This window comes from Cebidichthys violaceus, unplaced genomic scaffold (assembly GCF_023349555.1).
Source record: "Cebidichthys violaceus isolate CVI_PGR_0920_01 unplaced genomic scaffold, fCebVio1.0.p SCAF_7, whole genome shotgun sequence".
Taxonomy (NCBI): domain Eukaryota; kingdom Metazoa; phylum Chordata; class Actinopteri; order Perciformes; family Stichaeidae; genus Cebidichthys; species Cebidichthys violaceus.
Genome location: NW_027176927.1, coordinates 8171736 through 8190295, shown reverse-complemented (window position 1 = coordinate 8190295; position 18560 = coordinate 8171736). Strand labels below are relative to the sequence as shown.

The window sequence follows — 18560 nt, the reverse complement described above, 5'->3', positions numbered from 1 at the left end:
GTTTGTTGAGCTCAGCTTGCCTAGGTAAAATAAATAAAATTAAATAAAAATATATCGTTGACATTTCGTTTTTAGAGGGAACAAATCCCCAATCATTCCGCCGTCGTCTCAGTCCGTCTCCTGTCCACCTCCCAGAGCAGAGCCCAGTTCAGGCTGCGTTTTCCCAGACGGGGGCGTCCGTTTCAGCAGTTCCACAAACCGCTGCTTCGTGCCGCTCGGCTGCAAGATAGGGATTCATAAGAGCCGGAGCTCGTTCTCCCTCTAGTCTCTGAGAGAGAGAGAGAGACAGAAAGAGAAAGGGAGAGAGAAGGCATTTCCTCTGCTGGTGGGAGTAGCTCTCCCGCTCTGAATTAGCAAGCAGCTAGCGAGCCGTTCCCCCTTGCACGCTCAGGCTCCGCTGTCAGCACACATCCACTTCCAAACCGTGGAGTACATTCTCGTGGCTGCTCCTTTGTGCAAACTAAAACCAGCCAGGCCCTGGTTTTTTTTCTCACGGAAGCGTCCAAGGTCATCCGAGCTCAGACGTTAAGTTTATCGAGCGATAACAATGTCGGAGGCCCCGGCTGAGTGTAAGCAGTCTCTATAGATAGTCATTAGCCTTAATTTTATTTCAGGGCCAAACAGGGTAAGCCTCTGCGCCCTCATTAGTCACAGAAGTGAGTTTCTCTCCAGCGTTCACGTTAGCAGAGTTAGATATCTCAAAACCTGAAGAAATATAACCAAAACCACCCGAATGACTAGAAAGCTAGTGTTATCATTATTGCTGTTATCATTATACCAAAGTAATTAATTAAAGTCCTCAGACTGTGTTGTGCTAGGGGCTGCTGTTTCTGACAGCTTCTTTTCACTAGCGGGTCCTCTGAACTGTGTCACCTTCTATTGGCCTCTCTCTCTCACACACACACACACACACACACACACACACACACACACACACACACACACACACACACAAAGTTCAAAGGGCCGTCATTGGGTCACCGTCTGTGTGTGCACACTCTTCATTCTGTTTACTCGCTCTTTTAGTGTTTGGCTTTTGGCTGTTTGGGTCTGGTAAGGCTGGTGTCATAACTTAATATTTTTCACTACACACAAAAGAAATCTATTTATGGTCCTCAAAGTAAGGTATCAAAAAAAGTTACATTTTGGGTAGGAAGCTATACCCAGCTCGAACCAAGACGGCACACTTTATTACTCCTTTCAAACTTGACAAAAGCAGCGCAGACCAGACCCACTCTTTCCGTTCACACCTTTCACAGTAAAAGCCCAAGACATATAGATATTTACACTGCATAGCAGTTTACCAGAGGGAACTCAAATTCCCTCGCAGCATTTTGCTTAAAAGGAAAGTCAATAAAATAGCTTTCAGTAGCTTGGGCTATACAACAATTGACCTCAGGTAGTTGGTCCTCTGCCTGCATGAATCTATTTAAACCTTTTTATTGAAGAAGTGCTGCAGCCTTCGCAAACTCTGACAACCTGAAAGGATATTTGATCCTTCAGTGAATAGGTGGCTGTTTCCAAGTTGTAACCAAGAGTAGCACTACGGTCCGGTCTAAACGGTCACTTTCTTGTGGTTAGAATAAACTCAACGGCCTCTCTCTCGCTTCACCACAGCAGGAAAAAAATGTATTCAGTCTGCCGACGGAATAAGGGCGCTGCAGACGCCAGGCTGATATTGTTTTGACAAGTGGATTACTGTTGTAACAACATCAGACCGGTGCTGGTAATGCAGACTGCCAGCACACACACTCGGATCTCTGGCCTGTGTGGCAGTCGGCGCAGTACACTGTGTTCTGGAGCCTCTCAACCGGGTGCATACTGGAGTTCAGGCAGGATAGGCCTCTCCTCTCTCCTTCCCACACATCCTTCCTCCCTTGTCAGCTCCTCCTCCTCTGGCTTCCTTCCTCCCCGATGTTCGTAGGATCGTCCATTAGCAGCAGTCGCTTTTCCTTTTATTTTTGTTGAGCGGTAAAAAGACCATCTTCACCTGTACTTCAGAAGACCGCTTTGAGTCTGGTTTGTGTGGCTATTTTATTTTTTTTTTTATTTTTATTTTTTTTTACAACAGCATAAGGCTGATATTTTTCCGATAGGCTTACAGAAGGGCCTGGTTTTCCCAGAAGTCTGTTCTCTGAATGAAATCCTCCCTCAGTCCCCCTCCCTGTGGCTGAGTGCGGTGAGCACAAACAGGCCTGGGCTGGTAGCGGCTCAAGCTCCCAAATGAGACAATCAGTCCAGCAATGTAACATCTATCCAACACATTTTCTCTTTTCATAGAGGCCAGTGGCCCCCTATGCAGGAAGACGGCCTAAAGGCCCACGTTAGATAGTAAATAAGTAAAATTGCGTTTGTTTACTACAACTTTCAGCAAATTCATGCTTTTTAGCCACACTAGCAGCATGGCTTTTTGGATGCCATGTAACTCTATCCCTCTTTGGTCCAGACCAAAATATCTTAACAACTATTACCGTGGAAACTTGTACAGACATTTGTTCCCCAGAGGATAATCCTCATGACTTTAGTCATCCCCTGTCTCGTTGGGTGGATTGCCTTGGAATTGTGTAGATGTTGACATTCCCCTCAGCAATAATTGTAAAAACTTTGATCCCTGGACATTTCATTTAGCGCCGTCATCAGTTCCACTTTGTTCAACTTTGAGTAGGAGGCAACCTCCGGTTCTGTCAAGTGGACCCAATGCAAAGGTGTCTTAAAACTTGCATTCTTTCTAATGGCCATCAGGGGGCAACTCCTCCAAACATTGTAAGCATGAGTTTATGGTCTCAATTTCTAGTTTCAGGTCTTCCTCAATACAGCATGATGTTCATTTAGTAAATCATGGTCCATTTAGAGTCAACTAGACCATAAAGCTGAGTATGCTTTAGGGCGGGCTTACTGTGATTGACAGGTTGCTGCCGCTACCAAAGACTTATATGGCGACTCTACGTCACTCCTCCGTATACAAATATGGTAACTTCTGTTTTATAAAAAATATCAACATGGCGATGGCCATAATCCAAGATGGCGACGCCGAACTCGAGGCATTAAAACTTTAGTCAACAAACCAATGGGTGAGGTCACGATGACTAAGTCCTCTTCTTATGTACAGCCTGTGGTTAAAACCAAATACCTTAAAAATTAAAGACATTCCCATCAGCCTTTGCTGTTCTTAGTCAATGCTAACATGCTAAACTAAGCCTCATGGGGGGCTGTCTCGATAATTTCAAACATGTTATATGATATTTTGGGGTTAAATCCTGATTTTTAGCGGGACCATAATGGTAAATGAGAGACAAGCCAGAGCAGCCGGCTGTTTATACGAGCAGCGGTAAACATTGTAGCCCTTGAGGGTATCCCACTGTTGATGGATTCAAATCTCACCTCCAGACTCGTAGCGTCGCTTCAGTCTCCATGAGATCATGTGAGACGTCACATGAGGTTGCGCGTTGCTCCCTCTCGGCACGATAATAATAATATCCTGTGTTGTGTGACGTGCCATTATTCTCCTGAATCTTGTAATCTGTGCATGTTTGAGATTACAGAGAAGAACATTGATGAAGTTTCTCAACCAGATTTCAAAATCGGTAATGATTTTAAAACTCCTGTGGTCTGATTCTTATGAAATACTTGAGTTTTACCTTGACATGACTCGTAAGAAGGGATCATGAGTAGGTATTGCTTGGCTTTAACGTTCCCTTAGACCTATAGATTTGGAACCAGTGATATAGGGGATCACCTGACCTGAAGAAACCAGGCGTAAAGGGTCATGTTAGTTATTCAGAGCTCTGGGTCGTGGAATGGTACTTTACTTTAAGTCCTCCCTTTGATACATGTTAGGCGAATTTGGCTCTACAAGCTTGGTTTATTTTCTTCTTATGTGTGGTTGACGACACATGCTGAGAGGTGCTGTTTTTTTTGGTTCTTCATCATCACTTTCAGCCCTTTGTTCCCTCAGTCCTGCCTGTTTCACATTACATTACTCCTATTGTGACGAATAGCTTTAAATAAATACAAAAATCTTGTCTTGTGTGAGACACATTTTGTTTTGTTGCTTCATTAATGAGGCGGGTTCCAGTCATTTGTTGTGTTCTTTAACACAACACCACCTCACTCATCGTCTCATCATCTCGCAAAAGAAAAAGTTGTCGAGCTTGTCAGCCGTTGCTGTTTGGCACTGAGCACCTCGTTCCTCCATTCTTTGGTGGTTAATGTCGGTTGGTTTTACTGGCTTGGGTTTCGTTCTCCACAGCGTCCCCCCGCCCTCCTTTCCATGTGGTTTGTGCTAGTTGGCTGTCTTCCTCTCAGTCTTACCCCACCCCTCCCCTGTGGCGGCTGTGGTGTGGGGAGAGGCAGGTTTAGGTGGGTTTACGTTTCAGCTCGGGCTCGACACTAACCCACCGTAATGCTGATGAATAAGCCGGGGAGGATTACAGAGGCTGGGAACACTGGGATAGGTTGGGTTTACTGGACTGGGCTGGTCCCTGCTTTGATTTTTTTTGTGTATGTGCGTTTCATGCACATTTCCTTTTTTTGTTTTTGTTAAAAATACATGTTATCTTTTGTTTCAAATTCCTTTTTTTTGGGTGGGGTTTTTTAACATATCATTTTCTTGTCAGTACCTGATCCTGTCCCTGTTGTTTGTGGAGGAGCTGTTAGCTGGAATCGAGGCATCGTAGCTCAAATAGCTGATTGTACATTGTGTCACTGTTCTCACGGAGCTTGCTCGAACACATAATCACATGCGCGTGCACACACACACACACACACACACACACACACACACACACACACACACATCAAATGAGTGTCCAAGCAGTGAGTAAGATGTGAGTCAGAGGTCAGACTGGGTGCCAAGACCAGACAAGGTCAAGACTTCTGCTCAGAACAAACCCGACGACTCCATGACAAAAGAGTCTCAGACAGGGAGAGAGAGGGAGAGAAAGTAAGGAGGGACGGACGGACAGAGGGAGAGAGAAAGGGAAAGTGGGAGACAATGGTGGAATAGAAGAAACACAGAGAGAGAATGATGGTGGGCGAGGGAGGAATGCAAGAAAGGAAAGATTGATAAAGGCGGGAAGAGTTGGGAGAGTACATAAGAGACTTGTGGGACAAAAAGAGGGAGGGAGGAGGGTTTGGGTGAGAGGAAAAGATGGAGGGGGCAAGTGGAGATGTAGGAAGGGTTCAAAGAAACCAAAAAAAAAGGAGGAAACAATGAACAAGAGATGAGAGGCAGACATGACTCCCAGCGGTGCCCTGATCTGGGAAGTCATCAGCTCTGACGCTGGCGTGTGTGTGTGTCTGTGTGTGTGTGTGTGTGTGTGTGTGTGTGTGTGTGTGTGCCTGCCTGCCTGCCTGCCTGCCTGCCTGCCTGCCTGCCTGTCTGTCTGTCTGTCTGTCTGTCTGTCTGTCTGTCTGTGTGTGTGTGTGTGTGTGTGTGTGTGTGTGTGTGTGTGTGTCTGTCTGTTGTTTGTGGCCGACAGAAACACGGCAGTTATTCAGCATCTCCACAAAGACACCACTGTACGCTGGGACAGACACCAGAGTCTCAACACTCATCTTTCTTTCTGTGATTTGAAGCTTCTTCTCTGTAGAACTCCTCACACAACATGGAGTTTGACCTGTGCCGCCCTCTGCTGGTGGACACGCATTCTGACAGTCAGTCACAATAATGCCCAGTCAGTGGAATCTGTGGCTCCTTTAAAAAGAAAAAAAAATCTTAGAACATCACTATCATCAGTCTTTATTTGACAAATCTGTGCTTGGGGAGGCACAGAGGATTCTGAACAATTAATCTATTTATTTTATCCTCCATCACTATTAGATAGCAACATCTAGTAGTATTAAATGATATGATTTTATTGTGGACTGATATATTGTAACTCTAATTATTTATTTCTGGTTTGATTACACCAGGTTTTATGATTTGAAACTGTTGTCTTTTATCACCTTTTATTATTTTAAAGTGTCTGTCTCACTCTCAACATGTGAATTAGATGCATGAGTGTACATATGGTGTGTGTGTGTGTGTGTGTGTGTGTGTGTGTGTGTGTGTGTGTGTGTGTGTGTGTGTGTGTGTGTGTGTGTGTGTGTGTGTGCGCGCACTGTGACAAATGGAAAGTGTGTTGTGTGATGCAGGTCAATGAAGAATATCTTGTCTATCAATTCTTTACATTTCTTAGTTAAATTAGTGGAAACATCATATCCCAGTTGAGAAAACAACCTCACCAAAAAGGGTCCATATAGTAGCTGTTCTGGAGCTTTCAATCGTTTCACCAGATTTTCATTAGCTGCTGGAGTTCGCCCTGTTTGTGCTTTTACAAAGAGGACTTTATCGCGGCGAACACACTTGGATATTTATATCTACTGCCTTAACAGTTAACAGCTTTTTGACAAAAAATAAATCCCACCATGAGAAGAACATTGAGTAGCTCTTCTGGAGCTTTTTGATCCAATCATTGGACCGTCCTCAGCTCAGATAAGTTGTGGATTTGTATTTTAGATGAAGACAGAAAAGAAAGTGTTTTTGTGGTAAAGGACTGTTATCCTGTAATTTAGGCTCTCTCTACTTGTGCAGGTGTATTAGCTGCTTAAACAGCTTCATAATGTTCTTTTGAAATGTACTTTTTTTTTTGCGCCCACATCTCTTCTTCTTAATGTCCGACGCTAACCCCCCCCTCCCTTTTTTGTGTGCTTGTGCAGCTGAACTGGAGTTTGTTCAGATCGTCATCATCATCGTGGTGATGACAGTGATGGTGGTGGTGATCATCTGCCTGCTCAACCACTACAAGCTCTCCACCTGGTCCTTCATAACGCGGCAGAGCCAGGCCCGCAGGCACGACCATGCCCTGCAGCAGGTCAGTAACGTCTTCTGGGTGTTAGGGAGGGAATGACAGACTTCTACATAAAATGTCTATATATTATACTGTTTGTTTTGGGTTGTATTTTGTTTTTCTGGTGCTGCTTGTTCTCTCGGCCCCCCCCGTGTCGGTAACATTTCGCTCTAAAATCAACAGCGAGTGAACAACTTCCCGCTCGTCCGCTCTCACTGTGACAGTGCACTTCTTTATTTTACCCGACGCAGGACAAACACAGTGCACCAGTTTGTTCCCAGTAAAGCCGCGCTGAGCTAAATGAATCCTCTTCATCCCCCCGTCGCAGTCTCTATCCCAGTTTCACCACGGCAATGGCTCCCGCTTCAGTCTGTTCAGGTGAAATGGTTTCTTCAGAGCCAGACTCTGTCGGGCCTTGATGTTTAATTCACTACAGTGCCGTCTAGACACTCTGCCCCCCCCCCCCCCCCCCCCCCCCATCTCATGTACTGACGTGCCGGCACTCTGGGACAAACGCACACAAACACGTACAAACTTGCACGTCCGCAGGTACAGAATACGATCCGTGATGCAAAACCATTGTTGCATTGACACATTCAGCTCCTATGAAAGCTTTATCTCCCCTTACACATTATTTATATCCCGCTAACAACCCCTCATCTTGTCTTTTTTCGTCTTAATCCGTGCTCCGAAGAAAACAAAGATTATGCAAACAGAAGCAGACACATAGCAACAAAACAAATCCACAAATGCAACATCAGAAAGCAACAAAGGCCTGTAGCAATTTGGCCCCTTGACAGACACTTAGCTACCAGGACTCATACATGTTGGTCCACCTTTTCATATTCCTTTTTTTTTTCTTTCTCCTCACTAAATATTGTCGACTTTGCCCCCTTTTAGAAAAGATCCTCAAGTCAAATGCAGACGAAGGGAAACAGCAATTATTTGATAGCCTCGTGTCTTCGCTGTCATCCCTTTTTTTTAAGACGGGAGCCGTCTGCCGCCTTTTGTTGTCCCAGCTCCCAAACGGGGCCGGGATTTTGTGTTTGAAGCCATCGGGTTCTTCTCAGCATTTGTGTTTTATCTTTTGTGTCCTCCTCAAGTTGTTACTCTTAAAATGTTTTTTTTTTCTTCTCCCTTCTTTTTTTTAAAAGAAGAAAATTTGTATAGTCAGCTTAATGGTGTCACATCAAAAAAACGTCCCAGACATAACAAACAACAAAGAAAGCAGTAATGACTGTTGATTTCTAAAGCTCCATCTGTGAAAGGAATCTAACACGTTGTCAAATACTAATAACGTCTCATATTTGTTAGAAACATGAATATGTGGGAAGCACTTGCTGATAAAGCGTCAGCCTTAAAGACGGATCTTAAAGCCACCTGGGGACTTTTCAAAGCCTCATCCTTTCTTGTTTCTGTCTCGTCTGTCTCGATGTGTAGGACGGATGTCTGTGGCCTTCAGACAGTAGCTCTCGACAAGGTGCCTCGGAGGTAAGACCACCACCACACTGACCCTGTTTAACCCAAGCCAGCCGAGCCTTGTTCACTGTGGGGACGCAGCGGGGCTATAGCTACACTTATACAATATATCTAGATAATGTGAGATATTTACAGCATCGTGACAGCAGCTGTATGTAGAACTGTGTCCTCTCTACTCTACCGCGTTACGAGCAGACGGCAACCTCCGGTTCTGCAGTGAAGCCGATGCGGAAGTGAATTAAACCTTGCATTATTTCTACTGACCAGCAGAGGGCGACCCCTCTGGTTGCAAAAAGTAGTCTGATTGTATAGAAGTCTATGAGCAAATGACTCTACTTCTCTCTTGATTTATTACCTCAGTAAACATTGTAAACATGAGTTTATGGTCTCAATCTCTAGTTTCAAGTCTTCTTCAATACAGCATGATGTTCATTTAGTAAATTATGGTCCATCTAGAGTCAAATAGACCATAAAAAAGGGTATGCTTTAGGGTGGGCTTACTGTGATTAACAGGTTGCTGCCGCTGTCAGAGCCATATAAGGCATCTCTATATGGTAACTTCCGGTCATTGGCTGCAAAAAAACCCAACATGGCGACAGCCGTAATCGCCGAACTCAAGGCTTCGAAACAGCAGTCCACAAACCAATGACGTCATGATGACTACGTCCACTTCTTATATACAGTCTATGGTTACGAGCCTGAAGAAGTATCATCATGTGTTGAGCAGGGCTGATCTAAAATGACTATCCTGATAAATTGACACATTTACTGCATCTCAATGTATTGAATACATATTTAATACATAGACACATACTGTTTCCTTTTTCATGGTAGCTTACTTTTATATGTTGGAGACAGGAAGTATTACAGTATGCCCAACTAAATATAGGACTTGTGGATTGGTCTTAGAACCCCGCTGGTCCACTCAACCTCCGGTGGCTTTACGGATTCATCCCAAACCAAGAACAAACTTCAATATTTCTGAAGGAACTCCCAATGTCTTTACATTCCCTCAAGTCGAAGATTATTGCGCTTGTAACGTTTTTTTTTTTCTTATCTTCAAATTCTTGGTGGAGGGTGTTGACTTCAGCTGTATTAGCTATGGGGTTAGCTTCTTAGCATCTTCTTGTCATCCTCTAGCTATCCTGCCCTCTTCTCGACTTCACACATCTGCAAAGACAACTTTCCTTCGACTGAGTCTGTAGTTCCACGTTTGTCATTCAGACACATAAATCAACAGACGTTTCCTGCAAAAATGTTCAATGTAACTTTAGCTACATGCACTAGCCGTGTCTTCCCGGACTGTTGCTGTCGCTAAAGACTTTTTTTAGCTGCACATCGTAATTTAAGTGTTTCTAACTATAAAAGCAGGATAAGCCGTCTCCAACCAACCAAGTCACGTGACTCTCGCTTAAAGCTTTATTTTGTTGATGCTGTATATCAGTATTAATAGATTGTCACAATTCTCATAACTCTGATGTTACTGTTACCTGGATTACTTCCTCTGTGGCTTCATTGAAAAGGTTCAATATGTACAGCATGAATCTTTATTTTTTTCTGCCTTTGCAAGAAAACCTGAGGGCAATTTGTGTTGAAAGTGGAGAGCCCTCCCTCTTCCTGTTTTGTGCCGTAAAACTAACTCCTGGTGCCATAAAACAACCCGGCAGAATTCCTGACAAATCTGATATGTTTTTTGTGGTCTTGTTTCTAATAAACTTACTTAAACAGTATGTGGAAATTACTTTAAGATGATAAATCGTTTCAAGTAGCACATTTAACACAGCGTGGAGTGGAAGTATAGACTATAAAGACGGCAACTAAAATGAATAAACAGAGAAAGGGATCTCTTTCGTCTAATCTACTGGTTTCTTCGTGGCTCGTCTTTGTTTCTCAGTTGGCTGAGCGCTCATCCATGTATAATTGTTTTGTGGTTACAGGAATACTATCGTGGGACAAAGATCCTGACATTTGCATTTTGGTTGCTTGTAAATATTTGATCATCCAGGAATTGAAGCTTGTAAGTCGCACCGGGTACGGCTGGCACTGCACTCCAAACGGAATCAGATTTGGCGTGTCCTCAAAGACTGGCGAATGCAGAACCGCAAACAAATGGCAGTACACTCGCTGTGAACGGTGATCTGTTTGCTCGACAGCGTCCACGCCAGATGGAGGAGCTTACGAGTCGCGGTGGGAGGAAGTGCACTGGGAAAACTAAGAAGCCCTAGTTTCGTGGAAGAACACAACCGGTCGCGCGGTGTATCAGTGATAAGTTGCAGACGACGGCACATTGCCGTGTGAGACGTTCCGCCGGCCAGTCCGTGGCAACTTTGCGTGAGCGTAAAGGGCAAGTTTGCACCAAAACAAGCACGCTACATTTGCTTTTCGTTTCGCTGCCAGCTAAAAGCCTTATCTATAAGCAAAACAAAACAAAAAAAAGGACAGGAAGAGAGAGAAAGAGAAAGAGACGGCAGGTGAAGGGAGACCACCTGACCACTTGTGCCCAGAGAAAAGGAAAAAGGCCACGGAGAGACAAACACAGAGGGACACGCAGCCAATGAGTGTGGGTGGCTGATAGATGCAGGGAAGAGGGGTGTGTGTGTGTGTGTGTGTGTGTGTGTGTGTGTGTGTGTGTGTGTGTGTGTGTGTGTGTGTGTGTGTGTGTGTGTGTGTGGCAGGGGGGGTGGATGGTTTTTGGTGCGTCATTAATCAGCAACACCTCCCCTGACACTGTCTAGACAGCCGTCTGAGAGCTGCCCTGCTCCGCTGCGCTCTGCTCCCTCTATCAGCGATACACCTTTCTCCCTCCCTCTGTCTGCCTGTCTATCTGTCTGGCTTCATACTTTTTCTTTCTGTCTTTATCTTTCCAGCTCTCTTTCTTCCTCTTTATCGTCCACAGCTCTTTCTTCTTCTCTCTTTTCTGCTCTCTCTCTCTCTTTCTCCCTCCTTATCTCAGTAGCCTTTCTTTTTAATCCTTTCAGTTCCACTTTCTCTCTCTGTCTCTCCATTTCAATTGCCCTGATCCTCTATCCCCCCCCCCAGTTTTTTTTTTCTTCCTCCAGTCTGTTCTCTTCATCCATGCTGCCTTGTCAGTGGGGGTTGACTATTAGAGCCACAGTCACTAATTGAAATGGGTTCCCTCTGATAATGACGTGCACAACAGTAGCGATGTGTTGAATTGGACAGAAATGAGGAAATGGATCCTGCACAGTTAGTGTGTGGAGCTAATTGAGGTGAAGATCTCTGACAAAGGCCGGAGGATGAACCAATACGTTGGATGTTGTGTGGTCGTAGAAGGCAATTTGGATCTTTTCTCCCTTTCACTGTAATTACACGGTTATGTCTTTAATAATGAATTGGGGATACATCGGTGAGTGCTGTTGCTGCAACAGGATCATCATCCATTGGAATCAAGTGTTTACATTGAATAGAATATATATAATGTATATACATGTATATGTATATACATACACATGTGTGTGTGTATATATATATACATGTATCTACGTGTAAATACACACACACACACACACACATTATATATATATATATATATATACATATATGTGTGTGTATACACACACACATTATACATATATGTGTGTGTGTGTGTGTATATATATATATATATATGTATATATATGTATGTATATATATATGTATGTATATATATGTATATATATATATATATGTATGTATATATATGTATATATATATATATATATGTATATATATATATATATATATATGTATGTATATATATGTATATATATATATATATGTATATATATACATATATATATGTATATATATATATGTATATATATATATATATGTATATATATACATATATATATATAATATGCAAGACAAGGCAGAATACTTTTAATATTGTTTGGCTGAGCATTTCTATGTATTCGTCCTGATCTGATGATATTATGTATATTTTTTCATTTTACAGAATTCTAGTTGTTGTTTTATGTGTTTTACACATTCAAAGATTTTTTGTTATGTACTATATTATAACGTAACACTATTCACTGCATTGAACACAAGTTTGTTTTATATGAATGCATTTGCCATATTGTGGTGTATATATATACAGTTGTGGTCAAAAGTTTACATACACTTGTAAAGAACATAATGTCATGGCTCTCTTGAGTTTCCCCGTTATTTCTACAACTCTGATTTTTCTCTGATAGAGTGATTGGAACAGATACTTCTTTGTCACAAAAAACATTCATGAAGTTTGGTTCTTTCATGACTTTATTATGGGTTAACAGAAAAAGTGACAAAATCTGCTGGGTCAAAAATATACATACAGCAACATGAATTAGCAATTTTGGTGACTTAGAAAGTTGTGTCAATGAAATAAGCTTCATAGCATGGCCTCTTAACTTCTTGTGAGTGATTATGAGTGACTACAGCTGGTGACTTCTCTGAGGCCATTTAAATAGGGCTCATTGGATACAAACGCCCACAAACGCTACAATGGGAAAGTCAAAGGAGCTCAGCATGGATCTGAAAAAGCGAATCATTGACTTGAACAAGTCAGGAAAGTCACTTGGAGCCATTTCAAAGCAGCTGCAGGTCCCAAGAGCAACAGTGCAAAATATTGTTTGTAAGTATAAAGTGCATGGCACTGTTTTGTCACTGCCACGATCAGGAAGAAAACGCAAGCTATCACCTGCTGCTGAGAGAAAATTGGTCAGGAGGGTGAAGAGTCAACCGAGAACCACCAAAAAGCAGATCTGCCAAGAATTAGAAGCTGCTGGAACACAGGTGTCAGTGTCCACAGTCAAGCGTGTTTTGCATCTCCATGGACTGAGAGGCTGCCGTGCAAGAAGGAAGCCCTTGCTCCAAAAGCGGCACCTTAAGGCTCGACTGAAGTTTGCTGCTGATCACATGGACAAAGATAAGACCTTCTGGAGGAAAGTTCTGTGGTCAGACAAAACAAAAATCGAGCTGTTTGGCCACAATGCCCAGCAATATGTTTGGAGGAGAAAAGGTGAGGCCTTTAACCCCAAGAACACCATGCCTACCGTCAAGCACGGTGGTGGTAGTATTATGCTGTGGGGCTGTTTTGCTGCCAATGGAACTGGTGCTTTACAGAGAGTAAATGGGATAATGAAGAAGGAGGATTACCTTCAAATTCTTCAAGATAACCTAAAATCATCAGCCCGACGGTTGGGTCTTGGGCGCAGTTGGGTGTTCCAACAGGACAATGACCCCAAACACACATCAAAAGTGGTAATGGAATGGCTAAATCAGGCTAGAATTAGGGTTTTAGAATGGCCTTCCCAAAGTCCTGACTTAAAATCCCATTGAGAACATGTGGACAATGCTGAAGAAACAAGTCCATGTCAGAAAGCCATCAAATTTAACTGAACTGCACCAATTCTGTCAAGAGGAGTGGTCAAAGATTCAACGAGAAGCTTGCCAGAAGCTTGTGGATGGCTACCAAAAGTGCCTAATTGAAGTGAAAATGGCCAAGGGACATGTAACCAAATATTAGCACTGCTGTATGTATATTTTTGACCCAGCAGATTTGATCACTTTTTCTGTTAACCCATAATAAAGTCATGAAAGAACCAAACTTCATGAATGTTTTTTGTGACAAAGAAGTATCTGTTCCAATCACTCTATCAGAGAAAAATCAGAGTTGTAGAAATAACGGGGAAACTCAAGAGAGCCATGACATTATGTTCTTTACAAGTGTATGTAAACTTTTGACCACAACTGTATATATATATATATATATATATATATATATATATATATGAGAAAAATATAATCTCCTCCTCACTCCCTCACTGCCGTCTTCTCCCTGTCCTTCTCTCAGGTGTTATACGCTCCCCAGGCCAGGGATCGCTTCACCGCTCCCTCCTTCATGCAGCGCGACCGCTTCAGTCGCTTCCAGCCCACATACCCCTACCTGCAGCACCAGATCGACCTGCCGCCCACCATCTCGCTGTCGGACGGCGAGGAGCCGCCGCCCTATCAGGGGCCCTGCACCCTGCAGCTCCGCGACCCCGAGCAGCAGATGGAGCTCAACCGCGAGTCGGTGAGAGCGCCGCCCAACCGGACCATCTACGACAGTGACTTGATCGACATGGGGGGAGGCGGCGGCGGCGGCCTGGCAGGGGTGGTGGGAGGTGGGGGTGGAATGGGAGGAGGTGGCCCGAGGCCGCCGAGCAGTAACTCGGGCATCAGTGCCGCCAACTCCAGCAGCCACGGGCGCATGGAGGGCCCCCCGCCGGCGTACAGCGAGGTGATGGGCCACTACCCCGGCTCGGCGTTCTTTCTACACCAGCACAGCAATAACCAGAGGGTGGGGGGGCCGGGGAGCAGGACGATCCAGCAGCAGAGCCAATCAGAAAGCACAATAGTACCTGCCAAGGCCAAGGACGGCCAACCGGAGGACCTGGTGTGAAGAGAAGGGTCGGGGGCAGGTGGGGGCTGCCCACCCCAGACTGAAAGCTGGCTCTCCTCTTCACACCTGATCACCTGTAAGCAGTGGTTTCTCTATCGCGCGCTCTCTCTCTCATGTCCGCTCTCCACACTCCCATGCACAACTAAATATCAACCATAGCTACAACAAAACAAGGAAAAAGGAACCAAGAGTTGATTTCCTTTCAGTGTTTTTTCCAATGCAAGTCATTCGAACAGCTGGCACTGCTGGGGCAGGATGTATGCACTGCATGGAGAGGGTTTTTTAGAAAGAAACTGCGAGCACAGATTGAAACAATTTGCGCTTTTTTCTTTTCGTCCCCTCGAGCGACGGCTCTGTCCCCGTGGAACTGAGGATGATGTTTATTTTTTTTATTATTTTTTTTTTTCTCTGGACCGGGATCTGTGCACAAAGCGAGAACTGAGAATCAAGGACTTGCAGAGAAAACGACTAAACAAGAGACTCACAAACCCAAATCTTAGTGCCAAGGTTCACGAGGAAGCAAAGCAAAGTGTGCGGGGGGGGGGGGGGGGGGGGGGGGAGAATGACTCCTTCTAACATTCAAAACACACAAAAAAAAGAAAAGTTACCTAAAAGTTGCACTATCTTTTTGTTGTAAAAGAGAAGAGGGAAATTATGCTATGTGATGATAATGTGTCCTTTTTTTTTCGTCCTTTTCATGAATGGATTGACTGACTGAACTTTGCCTCCAAAGTCATTTAAACAGTTGGGAGCAAAAAAAAAAAAAAAAAAACCAACAACAAGTATTATAAGCTTATGTCCTTCCGTTTTTTGAAAACAGCAAGAAATACTCGTACCCAGCCTACAACATCTCTGTCTGCTTACACCACAGGCACAGTGAGACTTAGTAAGAGAAGAAGCTTGTACTGCTCACGTCCGAGGAAGAACTCCCTGGTGACCAGCCGCTGGGTGGACGGGACATTTCCTACTTCCTCTGGTGGTTTGTTACAAGATTTGGAGATGGGTTTTTACAAACCAGAGTAGTTCCTAAGCTCTTACAAAGAACTGCTTGGAGAGATCCGACACGCTCCGTGCTAACAAATCAAGTTAACCAAGAATAGCATAACTCAATAACAATAATAATTTCAAAAAACATATCTTAAGTGTCCATCCAGCAGCGTGGTCACAGCAGATCCTTCACTTCTTCAACTCTGTCCCCCGACCTCTGAGCACCTTGACACTTCCTCTTTCCTGTTTACTGCGTCCCCCCCGTCCCCCGTCTTCTCTCCTCTCACCGCTCATCTCGACATGCACAGTTCATTCTGCCAACAGCCACACTGAACACGAACCCCCTGCCGCCATGATAACGAAACACAAAACAAAAAAAAAAGAAGGCTCGGCTCCGTCTTCACGTTTCTAAAGCCACACACACACACACACACATAAAAAAATACAAATAAAACAACCCAGGACGACACAAAGTGAAGATTCCTGTCTGCATCCGCCAGCACAGCAATCAGGTCCTAAATGAGGAACTGTCTGTGGTCGAGGTCAAAGGGCTATGGGATGGGTCCTTTTTTTTGTAAAAGAAAAAAAAACCTTTTTGAAAATTGAGCCTTTTTTCTCTGCTCATCGTTGCCTTCTCCTCTGCTCTTGCGCTTTTCTCTGTCTCCCCTTATCTTGTAAGCATTCGACACCATTGCCCTCCTCCCACCCCATCCCAAGCTTGTTAACAGTGTTTCTGCTAAACACTGTTCGTCACCCCCCCCCCCCCCCCCATCCGCGTGCAGAAAAAGTTGCGTTCAAATGATGCAGAGTCCACCAAGCCCTTTAAAGTGGAGCCCGTAGTGGAGCCCTTGTCTGGCAGTGTGCTAGTTTCCTCCCTGTGTGTGTGTGTGTGTGTGTGTGTGTGTGTGTGTGTGTGTGTGTGTGTGTCTGAGTGATTTATTAATCGACTGCTTTGTCTGAGTTTAGAGATTCAAGGACATATTTGTTATTTGGCACCGCCCATATTATCACATCATTGATTAAGCTTTCGTCCAAGCCAGAGGCACGTAGACATTACATTACAGTCATTTAGCAGACGCTTTTATCCAAAGCGACTTACAATAAGTGCATCAACATTGGTAATCAAAAGAACTACTAGTCACCAGAAGTCATAAGTACATTTCCTTTTCCAAACAAGCATCTAAGAGCATGAAGCAGAGCATAACTCAGAGCCAAAGTACAGTGCAGAAACAAGAAAAACAGTTAGTGCTATAAGTAATACGAATACAATAAATGCAACAAGCTAGTATGAAAACAATAAGCGCTAGACACGTGACCAAAGTCCCCTACTCACACATCGTATAGCTGAGCTAAATTGATTGACTCTAATCTGCTGAAGAAGACCTCGATAGGTGGTGAAAAGCTCCCGGAAATGTTAGTAAGTGGACCTTGAGTTGTATTTTGTTTTTGTTCGTTTTTTTAAAAAATATCAGTATAGTTTTTATCAAACATTACTCAAACAGGAGGAAGTGGTGCATTTGTTTTATATTCAGCGGCGAATTATTCCACATTTGGTGCTCTACTGGGCATTTGTGGCAGTTTGACGTGAGTCAAAACAAACTATAATATAGAATAACACCAGACTTCTATTTTAATCGGTAGTGGCATTCTGAAGTTGATCTGTTAGCACACGGATACATTTTAAGTTCTAATTACATCGTTTCACTCCTGATTTTTAGCCCTGACCTTTAGGAACCTTCACACTTGCTGAAACATTCAGTTGTACTCTGCTGGCACTCGTCGCAGCCGGTTTGAAGTTGCCTAATGCGGCATTAATGAGCATTTGAAGGCACCGTGCAATGCTAATGCGGCAACGAGGCCTTAAGCGGAATTCATTTGACTGTGAAGTGCTCCTGTAGAGGAAGTTAGCGAGCAGTCCTCGTGCTCGCAAGAGCTCATATCTGGCTTTACACCGTTCACATGTCGTGATGGAGGAGGGAGAAATCAAACGGAAAAAAGTTTTGGGGTCAGTTTGAAAGAAAGCCTTCTGATTCTGTTAGCATCAGTGTGTTTGAATGTACTGCACATGTCCCAGTTGTGTGTTTCTACTCAGTGTCCACCTGGCTCTACAGTTTGTCTCTCTGTGTGTGTGTGTGTGTGTGTGTGTGTGTGTGTGTGTGTGTGTGTGTGTGTGTGTGTGTGTGTGTGTGTGTGTGTGTGTGTGTGTGTGTGTGTGTGTGTTACTACATCGCTGCTGCTATTGCTGTTGCTGCTACTGCTAATATCATTGCTACTGCTGCTTTTCATGACCCCCCCCTCTCCGCCTCCTTCTGCCCCCCCCCGACTCATCCAAAACTAGAAATCTAGAGAAATCTGACCCTCTGCAGTCAAAAGCACAAGTATTGAGACAAAACGTGGTCTCGTTTCCTCATATTAAAACATTTTTGTTCCACACAGAACGCGGGCGAGTCAGTTGCGGTAATATTTGTCCCAACGCTTCGGCCTTTGACTGCACAGACCTGCTTTCGAAGCCCGCGTTTCTTTCCTCCTCCTCCTCTTCTTCCTCTTCTTCCTCTTCTTCTTCCTCTCTGTTGTTTTTTTTCCTCTCGCCTCGTTCTGTCCGCGCAGTCATAGCTTGTAAATTGAGGATATAAAGATGAATTTTATGTTTTCTACAAGGAGGTTTTGCATGTTACTATTATGTGAGTAAATAAGGTGCCTAATGTTCATGTTTGAGCAGACCACACCTCAGTCAAACTGCTGTTTGGAATCCCTCGCAGGCCCTTGGCGTCGGGTCGCCCACCTGTCCAGCAAAACGGAGTGGACGAGGAAAAAAAAAAAAGTTTTTCTGGAGA

The 18560-nt window shown here is 44.0% G+C and overlaps 1 protein-coding gene across 3 annotated transcripts in view; it reads left to right on the top strand.

Moving 5' to 3' along the window:
• The window catches only part of ldlrad4b (low density lipoprotein receptor class A domain containing 4b), a 208535-nt gene extending 193258 nt beyond the window's left edge, over positions 1-15277 (top strand). For 2 of the 3 annotated variants that reach the window (XM_068736483.1, XM_068736485.1), the window contains 3 exons: positions 6700-6854; positions 8271-8321; positions 14149-15277. In XM_068736483.1, the coding sequence (XP_068592584.1) occupies positions 6700-6854; positions 8271-8321; positions 14149-14739 (797 nt within the window). In that variant the 3' untranslated portion in view covers positions 14740-15277. The remainder of the gene's footprint in view (positions 1-6699; positions 6855-8270; positions 8322-14148) is intronic. The other variant, XM_068736484.1, reaches the window with a different exon arrangement.
• The last annotated feature ends 3283 nt before the right edge of the window (positions 15278-18560 follow it).